This window comes from Gymnoscopelus braueri (genome assembly GCF_963280865.1).
Source record: "Gymnoscopelus braueri genome assembly, chromosome: 15".
Lineage (NCBI taxonomy): Eukaryota > Metazoa > Chordata > Actinopteri > Myctophiformes > Myctophidae > Gymnoscopelus > Gymnoscopelus braueri.
The window spans coordinates 34,566,525-34,592,498 of record NC_137620.1 but is presented as its reverse complement, the minus strand read 5'-3'; the positions used below and the strand labels follow the sequence as shown (position 1 = coordinate 34,592,498).

The 25,974-nt window shown below is 42.4% G+C and overlaps 1 protein-coding gene across 4 annotated transcripts; it reads right to left on the bottom strand.

Annotated features, from left to right (window-relative positions):
* Positions 1-312: 312 nt before the first annotated feature.
* LOC308101636 (uncharacterized protein) lies at positions 313-25,264 on the bottom strand. Of its 4 annotated transcripts, none has more exons than XM_080451057.1 (17): positions 25,169-25,264; positions 23,853-23,962; positions 19,821-19,885; positions 18,802-18,943; positions 18,501-18,542; positions 13,450-16,800; positions 13,187-13,232; positions 12,748-12,992; positions 12,287-12,354; positions 10,863-10,979; positions 10,064-10,321; positions 7,988-8,436; positions 7,032-7,199; positions 5,270-6,645; positions 3,948-4,049; positions 2,894-3,185; positions 313-2,382 (listed from the first exon to the last, which is right to left on the bottom strand). In XM_080451057.1, the coding sequence occupies exons 2-17, from the start codon at positions 23,934-23,936 to the stop codon at positions 2,369-2,371; spliced, it is 6,819 nt and encodes a 2,272-aa protein (XP_080307183.1). In that variant the 5' UTR covers positions 23,937-23,962; positions 25,169-25,264; the 3' UTR covers positions 313-2,368. The 4 variants fall into 4 exon arrangements, with proteins under 4 accessions (XP_080307183.1, XP_080307185.1, XP_080307186.1 ...); XM_080451059.1 differs by having other exon boundaries at positions 313-2,379; XM_080451060.1 differs by having other exon boundaries at positions 12,805-12,992.
* Positions 25,265-25,974: the final 710 nt, after the last annotated feature.

Genomic DNA, 25,974 nt, shown 5'->3' with positions numbered 1-25,974 from the left:
TTTCCTCCCTTAACATCAGTTGTCAATAATATATTTAAATTGTTTATTTTTGTTAATTGTATATTTATACATTTTCAATATGAAATAGATCTGTATTTTGTCACCAGATGAATGCAATAACATTTAGCAGCACTAGAGGTCCTCCTTGGATAGAAAACCAGCAGTACTAGATATCCTGGTATAGAAATATCAACTCCGACACTAGATGGAGATATTAGTCACAGAAGGGAATGACCACCACATGAAATAAGAATTGTTCACAAAATGCACAATATTTAAACAAATCACATTTTATTGATCGGAGATCAAATTCTTAACAGTTAGTACTTAAACAGCTGTACAGGTGAAAATATGTTCAAAATTTAAATGGAAACAAAACCTTTCCTACTGTCCGTCTCTACAAAGAGATAGTGGTAAACTCGCATGAACTGACAGCTTTCATAACATCAGTATATAAAACATTAGTAATAGACAGAGTATAAAGATCTCAAATGTACAAGAATAAGGCATGTACTCAATGTGTTTAGAATGATCAATAGTCTATTGACTTGAGAGAATGTAATACTGCCAACTTTAAATATTATCAGTTTATAGTTAAGGCTTACAGTTAATGCTAAAGTAAGTGTGTGTGTGTGTGTGTGTGTGTGTGTGTGTGTGTGTGTGTGTGTGTGTGTGTGTGTGTGTGTGAATAGAATGAACACACTGTACATGACCTTTCTTTACATCTACTACTTATGATCAAAAAAAACATGGAGACTAAACAGAGTTTGTGTGTGTGTGTGTGTGTGTGTGTGTGTGTGTGTGTGTGTGAATAGAATGAACACACTGTACATGACCTTTCTTTACATCTACTACTTATGATCAAAAAAAACATGGAGACTAAACAGAGTTACAGTACAATGAAATTGAAAATTTTCTTAGTTTTTACATATTTTTCGGGTTCTGTGGTGTGCCCTCTACCAAAAAAGACGACCAAAAAAACGTTGAATACTTGGTTGTTTTTTGTAGTCGGTTATTTCTTAAAATGCGTTTTGATTTGCAGCCCATTGTTTTGTATTACTGGGCTGCTCCCTCACACCAGACAGAGATGGACAGTTTGACATGTTTTTTTGCGCCGCATTAAAAACAGATAGTACTCTGGGATGATTTCTTTTATTTTTTGTTATCCGTGTATATGTAGAAGAAAAAACTCTCGCACACAGTCTTCAATTCATTGCTGTCAGGTGGAAACATGTCCAAAACAACACCAGTTTTGGACATACGATCATTTACAAAACTCATGGAAACTTAACCACTTTAACTTTTAAAATGTTTCAAAGATAGTGGGAAAAAGACGATCTACAAGCTTACTTGGGAGCTTGTAGATCAGTTTTCTTTCCACTACTTTTGTGTGACACTCTTGTACAACGATGTAGGTCATTAATACAAAAATAAAATAAAATAAAAGCTGAAATATGGGGATACAAGGTTTCTGCCTGAAAGCAACAAAATGCAAAAAAGTAAGCCTTTTTATAAACAACAAACAGATTTTTTGATTTTGAAGACGGTGTGCAGGATAATTTTTTTCTTCTACCATGTAGGTGTGCAAAAGTCTTGCTTTTAATTATCTGTGTATATAAAAATATATATTTCTCAGTTACACCATTACTGTTGCAACCAACACTGTTGTGGAGCAGTTTGCTTATCCTTAATGATGAAAATAATAAAGATAGCAACATGTGAAAAAATAGGAAAAAAAGGATTAAACAGGTGTCACACCGAACTTTGATTCTGCCTATGCGGGCAGATACTGCCAATGCTTTTCAGTGGGAACGGAGCATTTTTTTTGCGGAAATCCACAAATGGCAAAAGAAAACAACTCTCCATTCCCATTGAAAAGCATTGGCAGAATCTGCCTTATAAGCTAAATTAAAGTTCGGTGTGACTGCACGCTTAGCGTCAATGTGCTGCAATATATATATAAAAACAAAGATTTTCCCACAGTGAGGCACACTAAAAGCTTTTCAGTGATTGGATAAAGCTCTTAGTCTGCAAAAAAAAGCCTGCATTGAAAATTCCTATTTCAACAGCCAGAACAGCTATCATTGTAGCTGAAAAAGGCTCAGAACATGCAGAGAGAAATCTGAGAGAATCATCACTTGCTTTTTCTTTTTAAAGCTAAAACGTTTATAACATGTAAGGACATTAACAACAAACAGCTCAACATGTCCACTTAAAAGAACTCAAATAAAACTATACATTTATATACGTGTATATTTATACATTTTGTGGAATATACTGTGTGTGTGTGTGTGTGTGTGTGCAGTATGATTCCACAGAGGTACAGTATGACCTCCTTCAATCCATCCCACCAATCCAGACTGCAACATCAGGAACACTCTACTGGAATGGAGGAAAAGCAACAACAGTCAGATACAGACAGACAGACAGTTAGATACATACAGACAGACAGTCAGATACAGACAGACAGACAGACAGACAGACAGACAGATACAGTCAGACAGACACTGTCTGTCTGTCTGTGTCTGACTGTCAGTCAGATACAGACAGACAGACAGACAGACAGACAGACAGACAGACAGATACAGACAGACAGACAGTCAGATACAGACAGACAGACAGTCAGTCAGATACAGACAGTCAGATACAGACAGACAGACAGACAGACAGACAGACAGACAGACAGACAGACAGACAGACAGACAGACAGACAGACAGACAGACAGATACAGACAGACAGACAGTCAGTCAGATACAGACAGTCAGTCAGATACAGACAGTCAGATACAGACAGACAGACAGACAGTCAGATACATACAGAGAGAGACAGTCAGATACATACAGTACAGACATTCAGTCAGACAGACAGACAGACAGACAGACAGGTTCTCACCTGGCGTCGTCTCTCCTTCCCCAACCTTTGCTTCCTTCTTCGCTCCTTCTTTCTCTTTTTCACTCTGTCCATCTCTCCTCCTCTCCTCCTCCCCTCCCTCCTCTCTCCTCGTCTTCTCCCTCCACCTCTCCACCCTTTGCTCCTCCTCCCGCTCCTTCTCCTCCAATAGGGAGCGGAGGAAGTCGGGGCTGACCATCTGTTGTCCCGTCCCCAGCAGGTAGGCGTGTTTGAAGCGGTGATACAACATGGACGCCTTGTCCATCACCGCCTGGTTGGCACGGTAACTACGCATCTGAACACACACACACAAACACACGTGTCTTTGTTTTATTACTCTGTGTGTGTGTGCGAATTGAAGACCATATATTATAGTTCATTGCACAACGGTGTCATACAAACATTTTGAAAATGAGCGTTGTGCCTGTCACAGACATGCGCAGAGCAAGTTCTGTCAGGGAACTCAGTGCAGTTGTCGGTGGCCTACCATTGGACCACGTCAGCTCCACATACTCATCCACTCACACTCATTTCATTCTCAGACCACTCTATTTAAGCTGGAAGTTTGCACTTCTCATTTCTGCTTGCTTTTGCTGCACACACACACACACACACACTGTTGCTGCTGCTGTGCTGCTGTTCATTGCTGTTGCTAAAATTGCTGCTCACCCTCCACCACCTGTTGTTTTGGATCTGCTGTTTATGTACGGGAGTCCATGGTTGGGAAATGCGCTTTATCAGAGTGCCTAAAAGCAGATCCGATTCATCGCCAAACCATAATAAATAGATTGCTAATTTTATATTCAATAAATATATCTTATCCTTCATGAGTTGTCTTTATCCATTTATGAGTTGTCCTGACAGAAACAGACAATCTACGCACGCAATGCGTCGAGCGCTTGTGGGTCTGCTATTTTCAAAATGTTTGTAATGGATGCACTATTTGTGTGTGTGTGTGTGTGTGTGTGTGTGTGTGTGTGTGTGTGTGTGTGTGTGTGTGTGTGTGTGTGTGTGTGTGTGTGTGTGTGTGTATGTATGTCTACGTGTGTGTGTGTACCTTTCTGAGCGTAGCTATCAGCTCACTGTGTCTTTGGACGTGTTGTGATGTCACATACATCATGCTGAGCTGGTCCAATGCCAGCAGACACCTACTGACGTCCTGCCACACACACACAAACACGCACAAACACAAAAGTATTCAATTGACTGCGAAAAATAGTGTAACAGATTTAAGATGTGTTTATCATATTAAAGCAGCACGGTTTATACTATTGATTGTCACTACCCTGTAGATGCTGCAAAGATGATTTGCGTTCTAAGTTCCCCTCACCCTGGGTGGGTGTGCCTGCACCCAATTAAAAACACCAGTGAAGTCCTAAAAGTCACTCCCTTGCCTTCAGGACATGATCGCCGCCACTACACACCCTACTTTATTTTTGATGTACATACAGTACATATACCCACAAATGCTAAGAATGTTAGTTAGATAGCATTATATACAGTGCCACTTATATCAGGAATATTTTTGAACATCTGACCTGCTTCCTTGTTCAAAACTTGTAATGAAAAAGAATTTCACCCACTTTTGTTTTCTTTTCTTTATGTGACAATAAAGTTAAAGCTGATGTCGTTTAGAGCAGTGGTTCTCAAAGTCCCCACAGATGTCCTTGAAGCCGGGGACTCCAGGTGGTCGGATAGTTAGGAACCAAATGGACCCTTTCAGTTCTTTACCTCAAGAGTGTACAAATGGAACCAAATGAACCCGTAAGTGTCCATTTGGTTCCATTTGTACACTCTCTCAGTTATTTGGGTCTGTAATGGGCCCAAACCGGGGCAAATTGAAACATTTGAGAACCATTGGTTTAGAGAGATGCTAGGATTGATGTTTTCCTGCTTTCCTAGTAAATTTCCGACGTGTGCTTGTCAGTGGGTGGAAAGTAACTAAGTACAATTTCGAGGTAATTGTACTTTACTTTAATTTCCAATACTTTTACTTCTACTCCACTACATCTCAGAGCAAATATTTTACTTTTACTCCACTGCAAACATTTTGAAAGCTTTAGCTACTAGTTACTTTGTAGATTTTGATTATTACAACAAAACCACTTCAGACCTATATATACTTTGGCAATTTGAAAAGAGCCGATCTACAAGCTCACAACGCGTCGCTTTGTGAGCTTGAACTTTAAGTGCATTTTGATACCAATACTTTTGTACTTTTACTACATTTTGAATTCCTGACTATTCTTTTGTATTTCTAAATTGCAGTATTGATACTTTTACTTAAGTAAAAAATGTGAGTACTTTTTTCCACCACTGGCGCTTGTGTAGGTATGTACGCTCGCACGCACGTGCGTGCGTGTGTGTGTTTTAGCTCACGGGTTTCTCGTTCTTCAGAGCGATCCTGATGTCTCCGTGTATCTTGTGCAGGGTGGAGTCGGTCAGACTGACAACCGGTCTGGGCTCAGCCTGTCCCTTCTGCAGCTGCACCACCGGTTGCATGTTCTTCTGTCGTTCCTCCACACTTCCTCCAGTCCTCGCCGCTTCGTCCTTCTCCCCTCTCGCACTCCCTCTTGGCGACTGGAGCTGGCTTGTCGTTTTTGGGGCCGTCGCCACGTCTTCTGCGGCCTTTCGTTCGTCCGTCTTTTCTCCTGAACTCGTTCCCGGTGTCCGGAGTTGTCTTGTCGTTTTTGGGCCCGTCGGCGCGTCTTCTGCGGTCTTTCTTTCCTCCGTCTTTTCTCCCGCAGTCGTCCGGAGCCGTCTTGTCGTTTTTGGGGCCGTCGGCGCGTCTTCTGTAGTCTTTCTTTCGTCCGTCTTTTCTCCCGCAGTCGTCCGGAGCTGTCTTGTCGTTTTTGGTGTGTTCCCTCTCTCCGTCTCCTCATGAGTTTTTCCTCCTTCACTCCTCTCCTGTTCTCTCTTCTCCTCCTCCTCTGATCCCCTCGTTTTCCTCTTATCTGGTTTCTTCTCTTCTGCACTCTTTTTTTCGTCTGCTGTTCCTGGCGCCCGGAGCGGTCTTGTCATTTTTGGGTCCGTCTTCAAGTCCTCAACTTCAACACTCTTTCTTTCGTCTGTCTTTTCTCCCGTTGCTGATGTCCGGAGTGGTCGTGTTGTTTTTGGGGCAGTCGTCCCATCTTCTGCACTCTTTCTTTCGTGTGTCTTTTCTTCAGCAGTCGTTCCTGGTGTCTGGAGTTGTGCTGTCGTTTTTGGGGCAGTCGTCCCATCTTCTGCACTCTTTCTTTCGTCTGTCTTTTCTCCCGCTGCTGATGTCCGGAGTGGTCGTGTTGTTTTTGGGGCAGTCGCCCCATCTTCTGCACTCTTTCTTTCGTCTGTCTTTTCTCCTGTTGCTGGTGTCCGGAGTGGTCTTGTCGTTTTTGGGTCAGTCGTCCCATCTTCTGCACTCTTTCTTTCGTCTGTCTTTTCTCCTGTTGCTGGTGTCCGGAGTGGTCGTGTCGTTTTTGGGGCAGTCGTCCCGTCTTCTGCACTCTTTCTTTCATGCGTCTTCTCTCCTGCAGTCATTTTTGGAGGTTTTCCGGGCGATCCCTCTCTCTGTCTGTCCATTTTCTTGTCTGCTTCTACGTCTCTAGTTCTCTCATTTTTCTTCGCCATCTCTCCTCCGGTCTTCTCTCTCACCGTCTCCTCTGGAGTTTTCCCTCCTTCACGCCTTTCCTGTTCCCTCTTCTCTTCCTCTGATCCCCTCGTCTTCCTCTTGTCTGGTTTCTTCTCTTCTGGTTTCTTCTCTTCTGTCATCTTCTTCTCTGAGATGAGTTAAGAGAAGTTCATTTAGGTTCAATTAGTGTCCATTTTTACCCCCATTCACACATGCAGTGCAACCTTGATGTCATAATCTAGACATTAACTGGTCCCCACTGTACTGTATGTGTATCTTTCAAACAATGTTTGAAAAAAGGAGAGTGCTGCTCCCCCTAAGGTTGGTTCCAGGGGGGATCCCCAGCTAAATCCTTGATGAATGAATGATTGACCTAATGGACCCTTACGGGTCTGTAACTTATAGGGTGTACAAACCAAACTGGTCTTATTTGGTTCTGTTTGAGGCTGAGAATCATAGCTTTACGTTAAGACGATTCAAGTTCATTCATCCATTGAGTATATGACGTTATAAAGAAAAGGTATAATCTCTTACTGTCAGTCTTTTCCGCTGAGGTTTTCTCTTGCTCTTTTTTTCCCTGCTCCTCCTCTCGTTCTTTTCTGCGTTCTTCTGCCTTCTTGTCGTCTTTTCTCTCTTCCTCTCCTCCTCCTCCCATCTTCTTCACTTTGGCTCCATGACCAGGAGATGCTTTAACGATCATGCCTATGAAGAGGGGTGCGACAGTTAATCAGTTAATAAACTTATCAATATAATAAAATGTATTTTTTGATTTTCATGGAAAATGTTGAAATTTGCAATCCCAATGCATTGTGAGCTTGTATATCGGCTATTTTCACTATTTTTGTATAATATATAAAATAGGGATTAAGTGGTTAACACATTTGAGTGCCAAAAACGGTCCGGACCGTTTTTGAGAAGCCATGCATTGTGTGCCAAAAACGGTTATGACCGTTTTTGGGGGAAAAAAATAAAAAAAAGATATTTTTTATTTTTATTTTTATTTTATTTTCTTCACAGCACCAGGAGATATCATTTTTCGAAGATTTAGACTCCAATCCACTTCCTGGTTAACTTATGACTTCAAAAGCCTGTATCTCGGCTCCTGTGTACTTTTTTTCTAAAATATGTATTTTTGACTATTTTCGACTATTTTCAACTGGCTGCAACTATGGAGCGGATTACCTAATGTTTTTAATTTTTTTCCCCCGATTGTACGAGACCTCTATGTGTGTAATGAGGGGATCACCTTGAGGACGGTGATCACTGAAAATATTTTGTGACTACTTGAAAAAGGTTAAAAAATGGTTAAAAATCCAGGCACCGACTGTACCCTGTTTTAAAAAAGCCCTGGCACTCAATGTGTTAATAAAACCAATTTAGTCAATTATAAAAAAAAACATTTATAATTTGTTTGCGTCGATTCATTGATTAATCGAAAAATTCATTGATATAATAATTGCTAAGAAGATACTCGCTAGCTGCAGCCCTACCTATGATCCTCCTCTCCTCCTTCTTCTCCTCTTTCTTCTCCTCCGTTCCCTTCTTCCCAGCAGCTGTGTCCGTCTTTAGCCTGTCCTCTGTTTTCTCTCCCTCTTTCCTCTTCTCCTCCGTTCCCATCTTCCCAGGGGCCGTCTCTGTTTTTTTCCTCTCCTCCGTTTTCTCTTTGTCTTTCCTCTTCTCCTCCGTTCCCTTCTTCCCAGGGGCCGTCTCTGTCTTTTTCCTCTCCTCCGTTTTCTCTCCTTCTTTCCTCTTCTCCTCTGCTCCCTTCTTTACGGGGGCCGCTTCAGTCTTTTTCCTCTCCTCCGTTTTCTCTCCCTCTTTCCTCCTCTCCTTGCTCGTGGGCTCTTGTCTCTTCTCGTCGTTCTCCGCCTGCTCTGTCGTTCTCTTCTTTTTCTTCTTCACCTCCTCCTCCTGCACTCTGTCCTTCTTGTCCTTAATCCTGTCACAATTACAACATAATGACTTGATCGCATTCGCAATTATTTCAGATGATCACAATTATTTTGCTAATTGTCATAATAGTTTCCATTCATCTGCATAAATTAATCTGCTGTTAAATATTCATACATTCATTAATTAAAAAAAGAAAAGCATAAATAGACGTTTGCGTCACGGTCGGCTATTACCACTATTACTGAAACATTACAGTATAAAATTGTTAAATATGGCCTATTTTGACCACATGATGTTGATTATTGCTGCTGGTCATTGTCAGTCATTCTTAAGTTATTTGTCATATCAAATCATATTTAAAAAAATAGTTATTTGTCATATCTGCCCTGTGCAATTTTGTTTTACGAAGGCAAACAGAAATGTGGTTTTATTTATGTTCCAATAGTTCAATGCCAAATTAAGCACAATTAATTATTATTTTCCAATTTTCTGTACTTTTACTCCACTACATCTTCGAGGGAAATATTATACTTTTTACTAAAATTATTATTACAAAAATGCCCTAACCACTTTAGCCTTATTTACTTTGGCTATTTGAAAATAGGCAATCTAAAAGCTCACGTGTCGCATCTCGACACGTTGTGAGCTTGTAGATCTGCTATTTTCAAAAGATTTGTATAAACATTTAACTGTGAAATGGGACATTCTGTATAATGAGTACTTTAACTTTAGCTTTTCGTACTTAAAGGCATACTAGGTAACGTTTTCAACAAAACTAAAGTTAAATTGTATATCTTTTGTGAGTGGCAAAAGTTTCACAACACCCACTCCATGAATTTCACCCCCGGAAGCCTTTTATTTATATATTTTATATTGAACGTGGACTGGGGGGACTTTCCCGGGGAAATGACGTCATCTGGCCGGAAAACGGAGGTGGAAATGCACTGGTTTCCTGTTTGGCCAGGAACTACCGCAACGGTTTCCTGTTTGGCCAGGAACTATCGCGCAAATAACAAAAAGGAACCTCACGCTGATTTTAAGAGAATGTAGGATTAGAAGATCGAAAAAGAACAGAAAAAGAAAGCACAGCTCATGGTAACTAAAGCTCCACTGGCTAAGAGAAACGATCCGTAGATAGTATAAAACAATTAAAAGATCGCTTTTTGAAACGCTTCCGGCTTCCGGTGAAAACGAATGGAATTCTGGGTAATCGAGGATTACGGAAATTGTATGCAGTGACGGTAGTGACCAGCAGAGGTTGCTAAAAATCGTTAGTTGTGAATTTGCATTGTACAACTTTAAGTATATTTTGATGCCAATACTTTTGTACTTTTATTCAAGTACATTTTTAACTCTCTCAGTGCCAATGAAATAAAAAAATATGTTCTCTAAACTGCCAGCAATTTCAAAGTAAAAAAAAGTGCTTAGGAAGCGAGATACAGCCCTTTTCAGTTACAAAGAGTGGATGGAGCTGCAAATCTTCAGATAATGATATCTTGGGTTCTGAACATCCCCCCCCCCCCCCCAAAAAAAACAAAAAACTTTTTCGTTCTGGCACTGAGGGCATTCAGAAAAAACTCGGGATAACTCGGGTCATGGCACTGAGAGAGTTAATACCGGAGTATTTCTAGATTATGGAATTGATACTTTTACTTAAGTAAAAAATGACTGACTTTTTCCTCCACTGCTTGTCCTTCGTCGCCGTACTGCTCCTCTCTCCCGTCGTCCGTGTTCTTCCCTCGTTCTCCTCTCTCTTTCTCTTGCGCCTGTCCTCCGTCTCTCTCGTGACCTTTGACCTTTGTGCGCTTGTCGTTCTCTTGTCGGTCAGCGCAGCGACGGCCGCCTTCCTGCCGTCCGTCTTCTTGTCTGTCGTCCCCTGGGTTCCCTTCTTCCTCCCGTCCGCTTTCTTCACCTCCTTCCTTGTCCTGGAACTGAGAAGGGACCGCAATCAATCAATCAATGTGTGTGTGACGTCTGTGTGTAGGCCTGTCACAATTGCTACATAATTGCAATTATTTTAAATAATCGTCATAATCGTTTCCATATTGAAAAATGTTCATACATTTTCCAAAAATATTTTTTAAGTATTAAATGATTAAATGTGTCAGTAATTTCTTTGTATATTTCAGTAATTTGTCATATTTGCCCTGTGCAACTTTTGATTACGAATCCTAAAAAGCCAAACAGAAATTATGTTTTTATTCACATGTTCCAAATGTTCAATGGCCAAAAACACAATTAAATTGTCGCTAATCGCAATTATTTATGTGAAAGTTAAACTTCAATTTGTAATCGTGACAGCCCTATGTGTGTGTGTGTGTGTGTGTGTGTGTGTGTGTGTGTGTGTGTGTGTGTGTGTGTGTGTGTGTGTGTGTGTGTGTTTGTGTACATGTTTCTGAGCACATGTGAGCATGAATGTATGTGTGTGTGTGTGTGTGTGTGTGTGTGTGTGTGTGTGTGTGCGCGTCTTACTCCTTGTTCTTCAGCAGACCTCTCAGAGAACGTAACACACTCTCTCTCTTCACACTCCCCATCTTCCTGCCGTCTGCTTTCTTCACCTCCTTTCTCTTCCCTCCATCCACACTCTTCCTGGAAAAATACAGTTATGATTATGTGTGTATGTGTCTCCGCGCGTAGCCCCTTTCCCACATGGAATCAATATTACTAGAAGATTCATTACTAGGTTCAATATTTATAAAACTCACAGACACACTTAACCACTTTTCATAAATGAAGAAAATTGCCGATCTACAAGCTCACAACGTGCAAGCTTGTAAAACGGCGATTGCGCTACTTTTGCGGGACAATCTTTTAAGATGAAGTGGGACATTCATTTATGGATAGAAAACAAACGAACATGAAAAGCTTAAATATGAAGATACAAGGTTTCTGCCCGACAGCAACGATATATAAAGTAGATTGAATCAACGGCAGTGGATATTCATTCATACACACTCATTTATAGAGAAGCTGTTTATAACATTGGTTCTCAAAGTGGTCCCGGGACCCCGAGGAGTCCTTGGGGGGATAACAAAATGAGTTCATAAAATATCCATATTTTATACTTTGGCCATTCAAAAATAGCAGATCTACAAGCTCATAGCGCGGCACAGAGTGCCACGCTACGAGCTTATAGATCTGCTATTTCTGAAAAATCTTGAAAAATGTGTGCAAATCTTCTAATGTTTTTTTAAAAGGCCAACATTTTAACCAAAATCTTTGCTTCTGGGTGACCCTGGATATATATTTTCAAATGGGGGTCCGCAGCCACGTACCTATCAATTTTGGGTGTCCTTGGCACGAAAAAGTTTGAGAACCACTGGTTTCTGAGGTCTTTTCCCACGACACATGACTGTTACGGATACAGTACATAATGCTCGTGTGACAGGTGTCTAGAGCAGTGCTTCACAAACTATTTCATGTCAAGGACCCCAAAATTAACAAGTATTTGGCCACGGACCCCCGGTCAGAAAATAGTTTCTGCCAGGGACCCCCATACAAGATTTGTGTTGTTAAAATGTTTCAAGAATGTTTCAATATTGTTCACATTTATTCCAAGGTTTTTTGAAAACAGCAGATCTACGTGAGCTTGTAGATCAGCTATTTTCAAAAAAGCCAATGTATATAAGGTTAAAGTGGTTAAAATAATTTTGTTGCTACAGTATATTAACACAATTTGCTGGGGACCCCCTGGGGAACTCCCTCAAGGACCCCTGGGGGTCCCCAGACCCCACTTTGAGAACCACTAGCACGTGAGACTAAGCATTTGGGGATGATAAAATATGTATCTGGGACAAACAGAAATCCTCCACTAGTCATACGTTCACAGCTACTGTTAACTTACACCCTGTATACTTCGTTGTGTATGTATCTATGGAAATGTGTGTGTGTCTTACTGTGTACTCAGTAGACCTCTCAGAGAACGCAACACACTCTGTCTCTTTGCAGCTAGGTCACGCTGGCGCTGCGCACACACACACACACACACACACACACACACAATACAACAATTAATCATAATAAACATATTATTATATGAAATATATAACAAATTATCTGTATATCACATGCAATATACATTATTATATAGATGCCAATAAAATACATAACATAAAAGAATACCAAATTGTGTGTAATGAATTGTCATGCTCATATAATACATATTAATCATATATATATGTGTGTGTGTGTGTGTGTGTGTGTGTGTGTGTGTGTGTATATACGGTATATATATACATATGTATAACTTTTTAATGATCGTATACAAATAAATGCTCATATATAATGAATGATAATTGCCTCCTCCAACATGCTTTGTGAGGGGGATGATGTTAATCTGAATAAAGTGAAGTCTCACTTCTTCAGGCTCAGCAGAGGTGCTATCCTCCTGCTCTCCTCTCTCTCTTTCTCCTACCCGCTTTGTTTTCTTCTCTCCCTCCTTCACCTCCTCCTCTTCCTCCCCTCTCTTCCTCTTTGCTCCTTGGCTCTCGGTAGGCTTCTCCTCTCCCTCCGTTTTCTCCGTCTTCCCATCTCTCTTTCTTTCCTTCTCTTTGTCGCTCTCTGGAGCTGATTTCACATGTTCACTCTTCTGTTTCTTGGTGGCTGTTGGAATAAAACCAAAAATGTAGTCAGGCTTCATTGGGAGCGTAATTTTAGTTTTGCATTTTTCATTAGTTAACATTTTGTGTTCCTGTTGACTTTTTGTTTTCATAACATTTGTGTGTGTGTGTGTGTGTGTGTGTGTGTGTGTGTGTGTGTGTGTGTGTGTGTGTGTGTGTGTGTGTGTGTGTCAGTACTTGGCATGCTGGCAGCAGTACTGGGAGGCGTCTTTCTCTTTGTCTGCTGGACAGAAACACATGAATCACTCTCCATTACAAATACATGTACTATATCATATGCTATCTAAATGGGTCTGAATCATTCATGTAATTTATAAAATAAAATAAAGTACTATAATGTACTACAGCCATGAAAAGAGATAATAAATTGATCTAAGATGGATTAGAACATATGAGTGATAAAAGAGTGCTAATAAAAACAGAAAGACATTCAGACCAACCCCAGCAGTCTGTGTGTGAGCTGTGCCCTTGGCATCTGCAGCCGCACTCGAACTTCTGCCTCTGGTGGTGCTGGGAGCGTCTTTACTGGTAGAAGATCTTCCTGCTGAAGCTAGGCTTACACTGTATTTGTCTCCAACAGAGACCAGTACAACAGTAGGAGTTCTCTTGGAGTGTGGCGCTTTGCTAACGCTAGTACTCGAGAGGTCTACTGTAGTCACCTTTGTAGGTTTACTGCTGTCAGAGGCAGATTTAGGCTCTGGTGGTTTAGTTGGAGCTGTACTTCTACTAGCTCTTGTACTAGTGGCTGTGGCAGCAGTGCTAGTAGAAGGAGCGGAAGTCTTCTTTGTAGGTGGAGTTATGCTGCCGGGTGGAGGTTTGGACTCTGTTGTGGTTGTAGCCGTAGTCTGGTTTGGAGCAGCTGTGTTTGAATTAACTTTAGCAGGTGTAGTTTGTGGTACTTTACTAGTAGTAGGTGAAGCAGGGGTAGTTTTACTGACAGTTGGTGGTACTTTACTATCAGCAGGTGTAGCGGGTATGGCTTTACTGACAGTTGGTGGTACTTTACTATCAGCAGGTGTAGCGGGTATGGCTTTACTGACAGTTGGTGGTACTTTACTATCAGCAGGTGTAGCGGGTATGGCTTTACTGACAGTTGGTGGTACTTTACTATCAGCAGGTGTAGCGGGTATGGCTTTACTGACAGTTGGTGGTACTTTACTATCGGTTGGTGTGGCAGATGTGTCTTTTGTAGTGGTAGGTGTCTGAGTTGTATCTTTACTACCGGTAGGTGTAGGGGGTGTAGCTAAATTGCCAGTGGGTGTAGCGGGTGTAACACCACTAGGAATAAGTATAGTTCTAATAGCAGTAGGTGTAGCAGCTTTAATCGGAGCAGGTGTAGCTTTACTGGAAGTATGTGTAGCAGGCTTATCTTTGATAGCAGCAGGTGCAGTTTTGCTAGCAGTCTGTGTTGTGGGTGTAACTTCACTAGCAGTGGGTGTAGCGGGCGTAGCTCTACTAGCGGTGGGTGTAGCTGTATTAACAGGTGCATCTTTAGAAGTAGTTGTAGCGGGTGCATCTTTACTAGCAATCGGTTTAGCAGGTGGAGCTTTGCTAACAGATGGTATAGTAGGTGTATCTTTGCTAGCAGTAGGTGCAGCGGGTGTATCTTTGCTACCAGTAGGGGCAGCGGGTGTCTCTTTGCTAGCAGTAGGGGCAGCGGCTGTATCTTTGCTAGCAGTAGGGGTAGCGGGTGGAGCTTTGCTACCAGTAGGGGCAGCGGGTGTCTCTTTTCTACGAGTAGGGGCAGCGGGTGTATCTTTGCTAGCAGTAGGGGCAGCGGGTGTATCTTTGCTAGCAGTAGGGGTAGCGGGTGGAGCTTTGCTAGCAGTAGGGGTAGTGGGTGGAGCTTTGCTAGCAGCAGGTATAGTGGGTGTATCTTTGCTAGCAGTAGGAGTAGCGGGTGTATCTTTGCTAGCAGTAGGCGTAGCGGGTGGAGCTTTGCTAGCAGTAGGGGTAGCGGGTGTATCTTTGCTAGCAGTAGGGGTAGCGGGTGTATCTTTGCTAGCAGTAGGGGTAGCGGGTGTATCTTTGCTAGCAGTAGGGGTATCGGGTGGAGCTTTGCTAGCAGCAGGTATAGTGGGTGTATCTTTGCTAGTAGCAGGTATAGTCGGTGTATCTTTGCTAGCAGTAGGGGTAGCGGGTGTATCTTTGCTAGCAGTAGGGGTAGCGGGTGTATCTTTGCTAGCAGTAGGGGTAGCGGGTGTATCTTTGCTAGCAGTAGGGGTAGCGGGTGTACCTTTGCTAGCAGTAGGGGTAGCGGGTGTATCTTTGCTAGCAGCAGGTATAGCGGGTGTATCTTTGCTAGCAGTAGGGGTAGCGGGTGTATCTTTGCTAGCAGCAGGTATAGCGGGTGTATCTTTGCTAGCAGTAGGGGTAGCGGGTGTATCTTTGCTAGCAGCAGGTATAGCGGGTGTATCTTTGCTAGCAGTAGGGGTAGCGGGTGTATCTTTGCTAGTAGCAGGTATAGTTGGTGTATCTTTGCTAGCAGCAGGTATAGCGGGTGTATCTTTGCTAGCAGTAGGGGTAGCGGGTGTATCTTTGCTAGTAGCAGGTATAGCGGGTGTATCCTTGCTAGCAGCAGGTATAGCAGGTGGAGCTTTGCTAGCATTAGGGGTAGCGGGTGGAGCTTTGCTAGCAGTAGGGGTAGCGGGTGGGGCTTTGCTAGCAGTAGGTGCAGCGGGTGGAGCTTTGCTAGCAATAGGGGTAGCGGGTGGGGCTTTGCTAGCAGCAGGTTCAGCGGGTGGAGCTTTGCTAGCAGTAGGGGCAGCGGGTGTATCTTTGCTAGCAGTAGGTTCAGCGGGTGGAGCTTTGCTAGCAGTAGGTGTAGTGGGTGTATCTTTGATAGCAGTAGGGGTAGCAGGTGGAGCTTTGCTAGCAATAGGTGTAGCGGGTGTATCTTTGCTAGCAGTAGGTGCAGCAGGTGGAGTTTTGCTAGGAGTAGGTGTATCTTCACTAGCCTTACTAGTTATAGGTGTAGCGGATGGAGCTTTACTAGCAGTAGATATAAGGTGTGTATGTTCACTAGCATTAAGTGTGGCGGGTGGAGCTTTGCTAGCAGTAGGTGTATCTTTACTATCGGTACATGTAGCGGGTTTATCTTTGCCAGCAGATGGTGTAGCAGGTGTATCCTGGCTAGTAGGTGTAGCACCTGTATCTTTACTTGCAGTAGGAGTAGCAGGTGTATCTTTACCAACAGTACGAGAAGCAGGTGTGTCTTTACTAGCAGTAGATGTATCTTCACTAGCAGAAGGTGTAGCGGGTGTAATTTTACTAGCAGTAGGTGTATCAGTTGTAGCTGTACTAGCAGAACGTGTAGCACGTGCAGATTTACTAGCAGCAGGTGTATCTTTACCAGGAGTAGGTGTATCGGTTGTAGCTGTACCAGAAGAACGTGTAGCACGTGCAGATTTAATAGCAGCAGGTGTATCTTCACCAGCAGTAGGTGTAGCTGTACCAGTGGAACGTGTAGCATGTGTAGATTTACTAGCAGTGGGTGTAGCGGGTGTATCTTTACTAGTAGCACGTGTTGCCGGTGTAACTGTACTAGCAGTAGGTGTATCTTTACTAGTAGCACGTGTAGATTTACTAGCAGTAGGTGCAGTGGGCGTAGCTTTAATAGGAGTTGGTGTAACTTTACTAGCAGTGGGTGTAGCTTTAGTAGCAGCTTGTCTAGCTTGTGTAGCTTTAATTTTAGCTGTAGTTTTGGTTTGAGGTGTAGTTTTAGGTGAAACCGTTTTGCTAGCAGGAGTTTTGATCGTTGTAGCTTTCATCTCAGTTTTCTTTGCTGGACTCTGAAGAGAAACAACACCACAGACAGAGACATACAGTTAACATAAGTTTAATCTTCATCTTTTTTTACATACCCAGCCTTCATTTGCCATGGGTGAGGGGCGTGATAAAAGGACAGAGGGTGATGGGCCGTTTCTGACTGGGCAACGCAAGCGAATGCCTGATTTATACTTGGTTGCGCAACAGTAACCAACCAAGTATGGTATAAATCACCCTTAAAGTTCTGAACTGTCACAGTGAGCAACTGGAAGAACTCTTAATGTCAAATTGGACTAAACTCAGTTACCAAACAGTTACTGTGGATGGATTTGTAAAAAATACAGCCGAGGAGACACTGGGGTTTATCCAGAAGCAAAACCAAAACGGAGCGCTAAACAGCTACCTTCAATGGTTCAAACAATGACTGTGTAACAAGAGACCCGCAAGCAGCACCTGCTATTTTCTGAGCCAACTCCCTCCCCACACTGTCGGGAAATCACAATGGTACAACCATTTCATTTGCTCATCGTCTCCGCCCAGCCGAAGGCGTGGCAGAGACTATGTTTTGCCCCCTGTCTGTCTGTCCGTCCGTCCGTCCGTCCGTCCGTCCGTCCGTCCGTCCGTCCGTCCGTCCGTCTGTCTGTGTACAGCTAATCTCCGGCAACGTTGGCCCGGTCGACATGAAACTGTGCATACACTCCCTGGATGCCAGAGCAGAACCTCTATCCCAAATTTTTCACATCGGCCCGTTATAGCGCCACCAGGAGGTTGATTTTAGCAAAACACAAATCTGTAGTATTTTGTCCAAACACCACACAAATCGGTACACAGCATCTCTATAGTCATTAAACAAATTGGCTTTCAAAGTTTGCAGGAATACTCTGTTTTGATCAAAATGCTTCAAATAATGAACACAGCGTGCAATTTCTGTGAAATTTTGCACGCACATTCCGGTTAGGCAGAGGAAGAAATGCCACTTGAAATCTTTAAAATCAGCTTGATTTTTCATATTCCATCCTGATTGGCTAAGATTGACATTTAAAGTTTGCAGGAATGGCCTGTTTTGAACAAAATGCCTGAAATCGCAGATTTCGCTCTACGTTGAGGAACAAATGCCACCCTTTTGACATTGCCCTATTATAGCGCCACCAGGAGGCTGATTTTAGCAGAACACATTTTTGGACATTACTCCTACAGATGTTGTCCAAACATCACGCAAATCGGTACACATTATCTCTATAGTCATTTGATCAAGAAGGATCTGTCCAATTCTTCATATTCCATCAACATTGCTGGCCCACAATAACCTACCTGACCTGGCGGAGACCTGTGCTCCAAGGAGCACAGAGCATAGTTTGATTTCATGCATGGACTTACAGGAATCCTTGATGCAACATTACATTACAGAAAATATTAACATAACTAATCAAAAAACATGTTCTTGTTATTTTCTTTAAAATAGAGCTATGGGTACATGATAAACTAACAGAGCCTTAATCAGTATCATTGAAAGGAATTAAGGAAGCATTTTTCTTTTGCCGATATGGCTTTCTTGCATAGGGCCTATTTTACACATTTGTTGATTAAATCAACTAATCAATTAGTCAACAAATTCCTATAACTATTAGTCGAGGGCATCCCTACTATTGATTGTTTCTTTTCTTTAATACATTTATAAAGAATATTGTAGCTTAAATAATGTTTTATTCATTAAGTCTCCTACCACGACTGTTTGTCCACTGTCCTTCTTGGTCACAACAGGCACCTGTAGAGAGACAAAGACACACATCAACATCAACATGAAGGAGAAAGGAAATGAAAATACCACCCGGCCTATATCAGCCATTATTTTACTTTTTTGATGACATTGGTGTTGGCAATTATTGTCAAAGTTTTTTTTTTTTTTTTTTTTACGCATAGAATACACGTGACAACAAATACGTGGAATTCTTCCTTTAGCCTAGTGGCGGTGTGCACGAGCGAGCGAGCAAGAGAGAGAGAGAGAGAGAGAAGCTGGTCCTTACTCTGGGTGCTCTGCTGCCAAGTCCAGGTTTGTTTTCGATCTCCCACATCCCTTCTGTGAAACCCCGAACCCTTGACCCGCTGCTTCCATAGCGCAGTTTGTTGCCTGAATATGGCACAACGTTCTCTACTGGAACAAACCCACTGGGAGGGGAAGAGACAAAGAATAATTATTAAAGGGGTAATATGAAACCCTAGGCCGATTCCCTAGGCTGGTTCTGTAGTTTGTTTTCCAGTTCACTTTCAAAACTACAACAGGGTAAAAACATGGCCGCCGGCCGGGCCATACCCACTTGAACTCCCAGCAATCCATATTCTAGGGGGAACATTAGCCACAAATAGACGATCTACAAGCTCACAGCGTGTTGCGTTCTGAGCTTTTTGCCGAAGAGATTTGGTGTAGACGGAAAAAAGTACAGTTGAAACTCAGGTCTGCTTTACTAAGAATAGAGGGTTTAAGTGGTTAATACACTGTGATGTAAGCAACAGAGCCGCAGCTCATCAAATTAATAATGGCTGTGTTAAGCCTAGTTCAGACCAAGGATTTGTGACTTGCCCATTGGAAACTTGCAACCACTTGCAACAGAGTTCCCCAAACTGTGGTTTGCGACATTCTAAAACTGGACAGTCCACATCAAGGTGACGAGCTGAGACGCTTGCCGTTTCCACAGCAAAGGCTCTCGTCACGTAAGATCACCCTACTTCTTTTGACGCGCAAACTCCAGCCCCTGTGTATAGGCACATCCTTTCTGCCAGTATCTATTTAGCTAAGCAGGTGCATACCACAAAATGTTGCACTTTTGACAAAATATTGGTCAAAATAAGTAATCGCTGGTCTAGGACTCAAAATTGTGGCATCGCTCAAAGGAAAACAACCTACAAAATCGGCCAATGGTTTTCATGCCCCGTTAAAGACAAAAACAGATAATGAACAGAGAGTGAAGACCATCTACTTGTATTCTGGTATGTTAACCAACAGGAAGTGATGTCACTGATTGACAGCTGGATGTACTGCACTTACTTCTGATGTGTTCCGAAGAAATACACCAGGACTTTCTTCTTGTTATCATCCTCCATCTTACAGACCTACACGCACACACACACAATCAACCAAAAGTACAAATGACTTTGTGTTAGGGATGTTAAGGATTAACATTTAAAAGTTAATCGCTAGTAAGAGTTGTAAGTGACTCATATTATCAGTAAAACGATGCATTTAATTTATATATTTTTTACTTTGGTTTTTATTTGTTTTCATAAAAGAAATTGGGCTACTATTTGCTAGCCTGGTAAAGCCCCTCCCTCCGGAAAATCTAATTTCCATTTGATTTCAGGAAGGAGTCTGGCATGAAGGCTTGTATGGGCGTTTCTAGCGCATTACCAAAAAGCCGAGCCTATCAGCGTCGTCGCTCATCGTTCTGTGATTGACAGCGAAAGTTGGCCAATCAGGTGGCGAGTTCGAGTGAGCCCGAATGGGACCGAGTGCAGCCGACAAAAATGGAACGAGCCGCCATTGTTTTCTGTGGGCAGTTCAACTTTTTACTTTCGGTTTTAAAACGCTCTCAAACACGGAATTTACTTTTAAGATATCGTTTGGATAGAATTTAGTTGTTTAACTTCATATATGTGATCAATTAATCATGACCATATATATCAAATAAAAATTTAGAGAACCGGCAGGGGCGGGCAGTGACACGCATGTATCCGAATAAGGCAACCTATTTTGGGCATGGCCGTCTCAAAAGTCCCGTTGCGTCACATTAGTCTGGAGGTGGTAAAAATGCACTGGCTGAATCGGGACACTGCTGATTGGCTGAAGGGGTTGTCAGTCAACGGTATTACTCCCGCCCAACTCCAGCCCACAGCCAAAATTGCAGAATGGGCGATCATGCCAGACTCACTCCTGAAATAAATTACAAATGAGATTTCCGGAGGGAGGGTTTACCAGGCTAACTATTTGCTACTATTTGTGATTCCTCTCATTTATTAACAACGTGCTGACATTCTGTTGACATCTCCCAGACGGCGGTCAGTTGGAGTAACGTCATAGGGTAATCTCCGTAATGACATCATCACCTAACGACGTCACAACGTCATAAACATGTTGTTTAAAATGGATTGTCACATAAAACAGATGTCATTTAGCACGTTTCAGCAAGAAATCCACCCGATTTAACCAACTTATCCTGAATAGTAGTGGTCAGCACTGCTGAACGGAGTGCCTGTTGTGCAGCGTGGAGGATTTACCGTCATCTGCTTCTTAGATTGGCCAACCGTTTGTGCCACCAAACCAATAATAAGCAATATAGCAACACCACAACATTAGGACTCTACTTTTACAGAGCAAGACTTAAGCTACGGTGTGAGAAATGCTCCGCTGTACTGAATACCATCTGAGTGGAGGACCATGTCTAGACCGACATGCTGCTATTGCAGTGGAGAGCGAGATGTACACCTTTGGAGGGGACTTTAATGGGAACGGCAGTGTGTGTGAGATCGACGTGCACGTCTTCAACTCAGTGTCTTTACGCTGGAGGAAGTTGGTCACGACTGGAACAAAATGTCCCCTGCGTCGGTCCAACACAGTCGTGTTGATAGAAGGTAGGGTCTACATCTGGGGAGGGCGGCCCTACTGCGAGGCGCTTTATGCATTTGATGTCGACACTCACAGGTGGTTCGAACCCGGGGTTTCCGGGACCGTTCCGGGGTCAAGGAGTCACCACTCCGCCTGTGCCTTAGAGAAGGTCATGTATGTATACGGAGGAACTACCCGTGTATCTATACAGAGGAACAACCACACTAATGCCGTCTACAGGTTGGACACCACCTCAATGGTCTGGTCTTTCATTAACGCCGGAGGCACTCCCCAACCTGCTTCACGACTTCACTCCGCCACGGCCGTCGGGACAAAGATGTTTGTATATGGGGGCTGGGGGGTTATGGATGAGTACTACAACAACATCAGAGTGTTTGACACAGAGACCAACTGCTGGCTGAGCACACCTTCTGCAGAGCTTCTTCCGAAAGGACACAATAGTCATTCAACCTTGTCTGTCTACAATGGAGAGCTGTACATATTTGGCAATATTTGCAATTACGGCAAGATCTTAAACAATCTGTGGAAACTCAACCCAGAGACCCTCTCCGTGAAGAAGGTTAAGCCCAAGGGGAAAGGCCTGTCTAAGACGAATCTTCTGGGCTGTTGCATGGTGGGAGATCGTATAATCGTCTTTGGAAGATTAGAAACGTCCAATAACGTGTACATCGTGGACGTGAGTCCTAGTCTGAAGACGTTATGTAAGTTAGCGGTTATTCAGTATGGTTTGAAGCAGTCGGAAGTGGAACTCCCACACAACATCAGGTGGGAACTGGAAGCCATGACTACCAAAACGCTCGGAATTGCTGGCAAGGGCAGCTATAGACGATGTTTTAACTCTGGCAGTCAACGAGTTCAGTATCCCCATTAGTCTACACCGTAGTGGAGGCTATTCTTCCTGGGGTCCAGGCAAAAAACAATCACAATACAAATCATAAAATGCAGTACAACATAATACATAATCAATGTTAGTGAACAAAAACACAAACTTAGAGAACATAATTAAACAGTAAAATAAGAATTTAAAACAAACAAAACCGGTCCCAAAATACCTAAAATAATATCAACCTAATCTAATCTAATTTCCTTTCTGATTATTGCTTCTTTAAGTTTATTTTTTAAACCAATTTTATTTCTTGTTAGAGTCAAATGTGGGGGGGAGCACATCCCAGTATGCAATGGCTCTGTACATTACTGTTTTCTTAAGTGCATTGGTTCTGGGCAGAGGTAAAGTAAAGTGACCACTTAGTGCCTGTCTAGTATTATAATTATGGTTAATGTTATTTGCAGGTAATAGCTGTAAAAAATAAACTGAAGGGTTTCTGTGAGGAATACACATTCTTTAAAAACAGTATAAGGCTGCATAGACACACACGACCGGAAGCGGAAGGCCTACAAATTCACGCCCACTTTTGACACAGCGCAGCTACTCGGGGTCCGTTAGAACGATGAACTGCAGCTCTCAATGCAATCCCTATGAGAGGATATGAGAATTAGCCTACTTTTAAAATATTCCTACATTAACTGGAGACGATATTGATTTAAATAAAAATATGTTTCCAAATGTATGGAGTGTCTTTGTCAACATATCTTCTTGTTTTCTTAATAGTTGATGTGTTTCACATTTAATTTGCCACTTTAACGAGTTACCCATAATGTTAACACAGCAGAGGCGAGACGGCAGACAGACAAGTTTTCGCATTTCAGTGACATCGCTGTCTTTACGAGCGCCGAGCGGCGACCAGTGGCGTACCCACTGTAGAGGCAGGACAAGCGGTCGCCTGCCCAACTAAGATCTCGCCTCCCCTAAAAAAAAACAAATAACCCGAAAAGGTGTCAATGCGTGCTTAATGTCCTCAAAGTCACGCATCCAACAAGCTTGAGCAGATTGGACCTTCTGTTCCAGAGATAACATCTTGATAACGGCCACTTTCGCCAGCTTTCTGGGTATTGAAAACCTCAAGGGATGCGTCCGTGACGTATATACCATGCGACCACTTAAACTCTAGATCTCCGATGCTAGCGGTTTTGACACACTGATGGAGTATATTATAGTATATTGTGGGTAGTATATCGAGATGACAGATATGGGACACTAAAAAGGACAAATTAAACAAATGGGACAGTTTATTAGAACACAAAAAAAATCGCTACAGCCTCAGTAGTTAACCAGTGAAATGACGGTATTTTACAATGCCTCTCATAGAGATTGCATTGAGAGCTGCAGTTCATCGTTCTAACGGACCCCGAGTAGCGGCGCTGTGTCAAAAGTGGGCGTGAATTTGTAGGCCTTCCGCTTCCGGTCGTGTGTGTCTATGCCAGTCTTTCATCCACCCTCATCCATGACAGCCTGGCATGCATACATGAAAAATTTGAAGAAAAAAAATCATGTTCCAAGACAGGGATGCCAGTGTGAGGGTTAATGACGTGGTTAATATAAATGATAAATAAACTCACCCTGGCAGGCCAGTGAGGAAAGCCTTTCATCTTGGCGAAGACCAGCTGTCCTGGTTTGAAGCGATCTGAGCCTTTCCCAGGCATTCTGATGTCATGCAGACGCAACCCTTCTGTATTGAGAAAACACACACACACGAAGATAATATCATATTGTTATGATAATAACATTTCTCAAGGTATAAAAAAAGGCTTAAAGGAGTAGTTTGTAGTTGTGATAGAAAATACGTATTTTTTTCACACAACATAACGATATTCAAAATCCCACATGATATCTAGTCTCATATAATGTTGTCTCAAATACATATTGCCCGGTCCTAGTCCTACTAGCCTTAGATAAAGCCTCTTGTAGATGTATTTTATTGGTTTTGATTTTTTTGTATCTCTATGAGTCTTAGCCCCCCCCCCCCCTGCAATGTCAGCTCCAAAACCTGTACTTCTCCAATTAAAGATGTACAATTGCAAAATATAAGGTGCTTACTCGCGTGCCCTAAATGTTAACTCGGTGTCCGGTGTGTTTGTGCAATGTATTAGTCCATATTTCTCAATAAATAAGTGTTTTAATCCCGTCTGTGGACGATTCTGTTGGAAGTTCCCAGTGGGCAGTGATGACGGGGCGCATCCGGTGAAAGCCGGAATTACACTCAATGTAAACAGGAAGGAAACGAGGGGGGAAATGGCGTTCGGGCACAGACGGGATTAAAACACTTCTTTATTGAAAAATATGGACAAATACATTGGACAAACACAACGGACACCGAGTTAACAATTGGGGTACGCGGCTAAGCACCTCGTATTTTGCATTTGTACATGTTTGGAGAAGAACGGGCTTTGCTGCTGATACACCAGGGCAATCTGGGGGGTGGTAGCTAAGACTCTCGTAGAGATAAAACATGTCAAAATCGATAAAAGAAAATACATCTACGAGTCTTTATCTAAGGCTAATTCGAGCCTATTACTATAGTACCTTTGCTCATGCAGGACATTCTCTTGTAACAGAGTATTTCTACATTGTGGTATTGCTACTTTTAGGGTTGGCATAGCAACTCTAGATTCCAGATATCAAAAATAGTATCTAGAGTTTCTTCTACGTTTCTTGGAGGGGGTGAGGGGCTTAAATTGTTTTTTTTATTTATCCTCTCGTATATCGTATATTTATTTAGTGTCGTGCACATCATCACTGTTGTTGTTTATTCTTAGCTGCAAGCTGCAAATAAACAAACCAACTCAAACGCTCTCTCCCTCTTTCTTTATACAAGAAATGCAACGTTTTGCACTGCACTACCGTTCATTCCTGTTGTAAAAGAAATGTTACTCACCAACAAACTCAACTATAACGTGTGGAATAGAATAGTATTTGTTATCGTATGTGAATTGTATACGATATGAACTCAACTGTCCTCGTTCCTTCTGGTCAGCCCTGTGTCGCCATGTTGTATGTATGACGTCACGAGCGCGGAAACAAAACCACACACTAGGGTTTAAGGTACTTTAATGCCTTGGTGTTCAAATTTAGACATCAGTAGTTAGCTCCCACAAAAAGGTTTATGCATACCCAGTGGTGGAAAGCAACCAAGTACATTACTCAAATACTTAGCCATGGTTCACATGACGCTTGTATACAAGCGTCATGGTGCCGAGTCCCCCTGGTCTAAAGTTGTGTTCGATTTTTTCACATTGCCATCTCTCACATAAACATAAACGTTCAGATTTCAAATATAAAGTGCTTACCACCGAGCCACGGATGTTACAAGGCGATGCGGACCGCGATGAGTACCCGTATCTCCCGTATTGTTCAATAAAAAGCATTTTAATCCCATCGCCGGCCATTTTCTCCAAATTGTCTCGGATACTTTCAACCATGCGACACTAATGGTTGGGAGGTGTATTGCACTCTGATACATTACAAAACAAAAAAAAACAAAAAAAGAAAATGGCCGGCGATGGGATTAAAATGCTTTTTATTGAACAATACGGGAGATACGGGTACTCATCACGGTCCGCATCGCCTTGTAACATCCGTGGCTCGGTGGTAAGCACTTTATATTTGAAATCTGAACGTTTATGTTTATGTGAGAGATGGCAATGTGAAAAAATCGAACACAACTTTAGACCAGGGGGACTC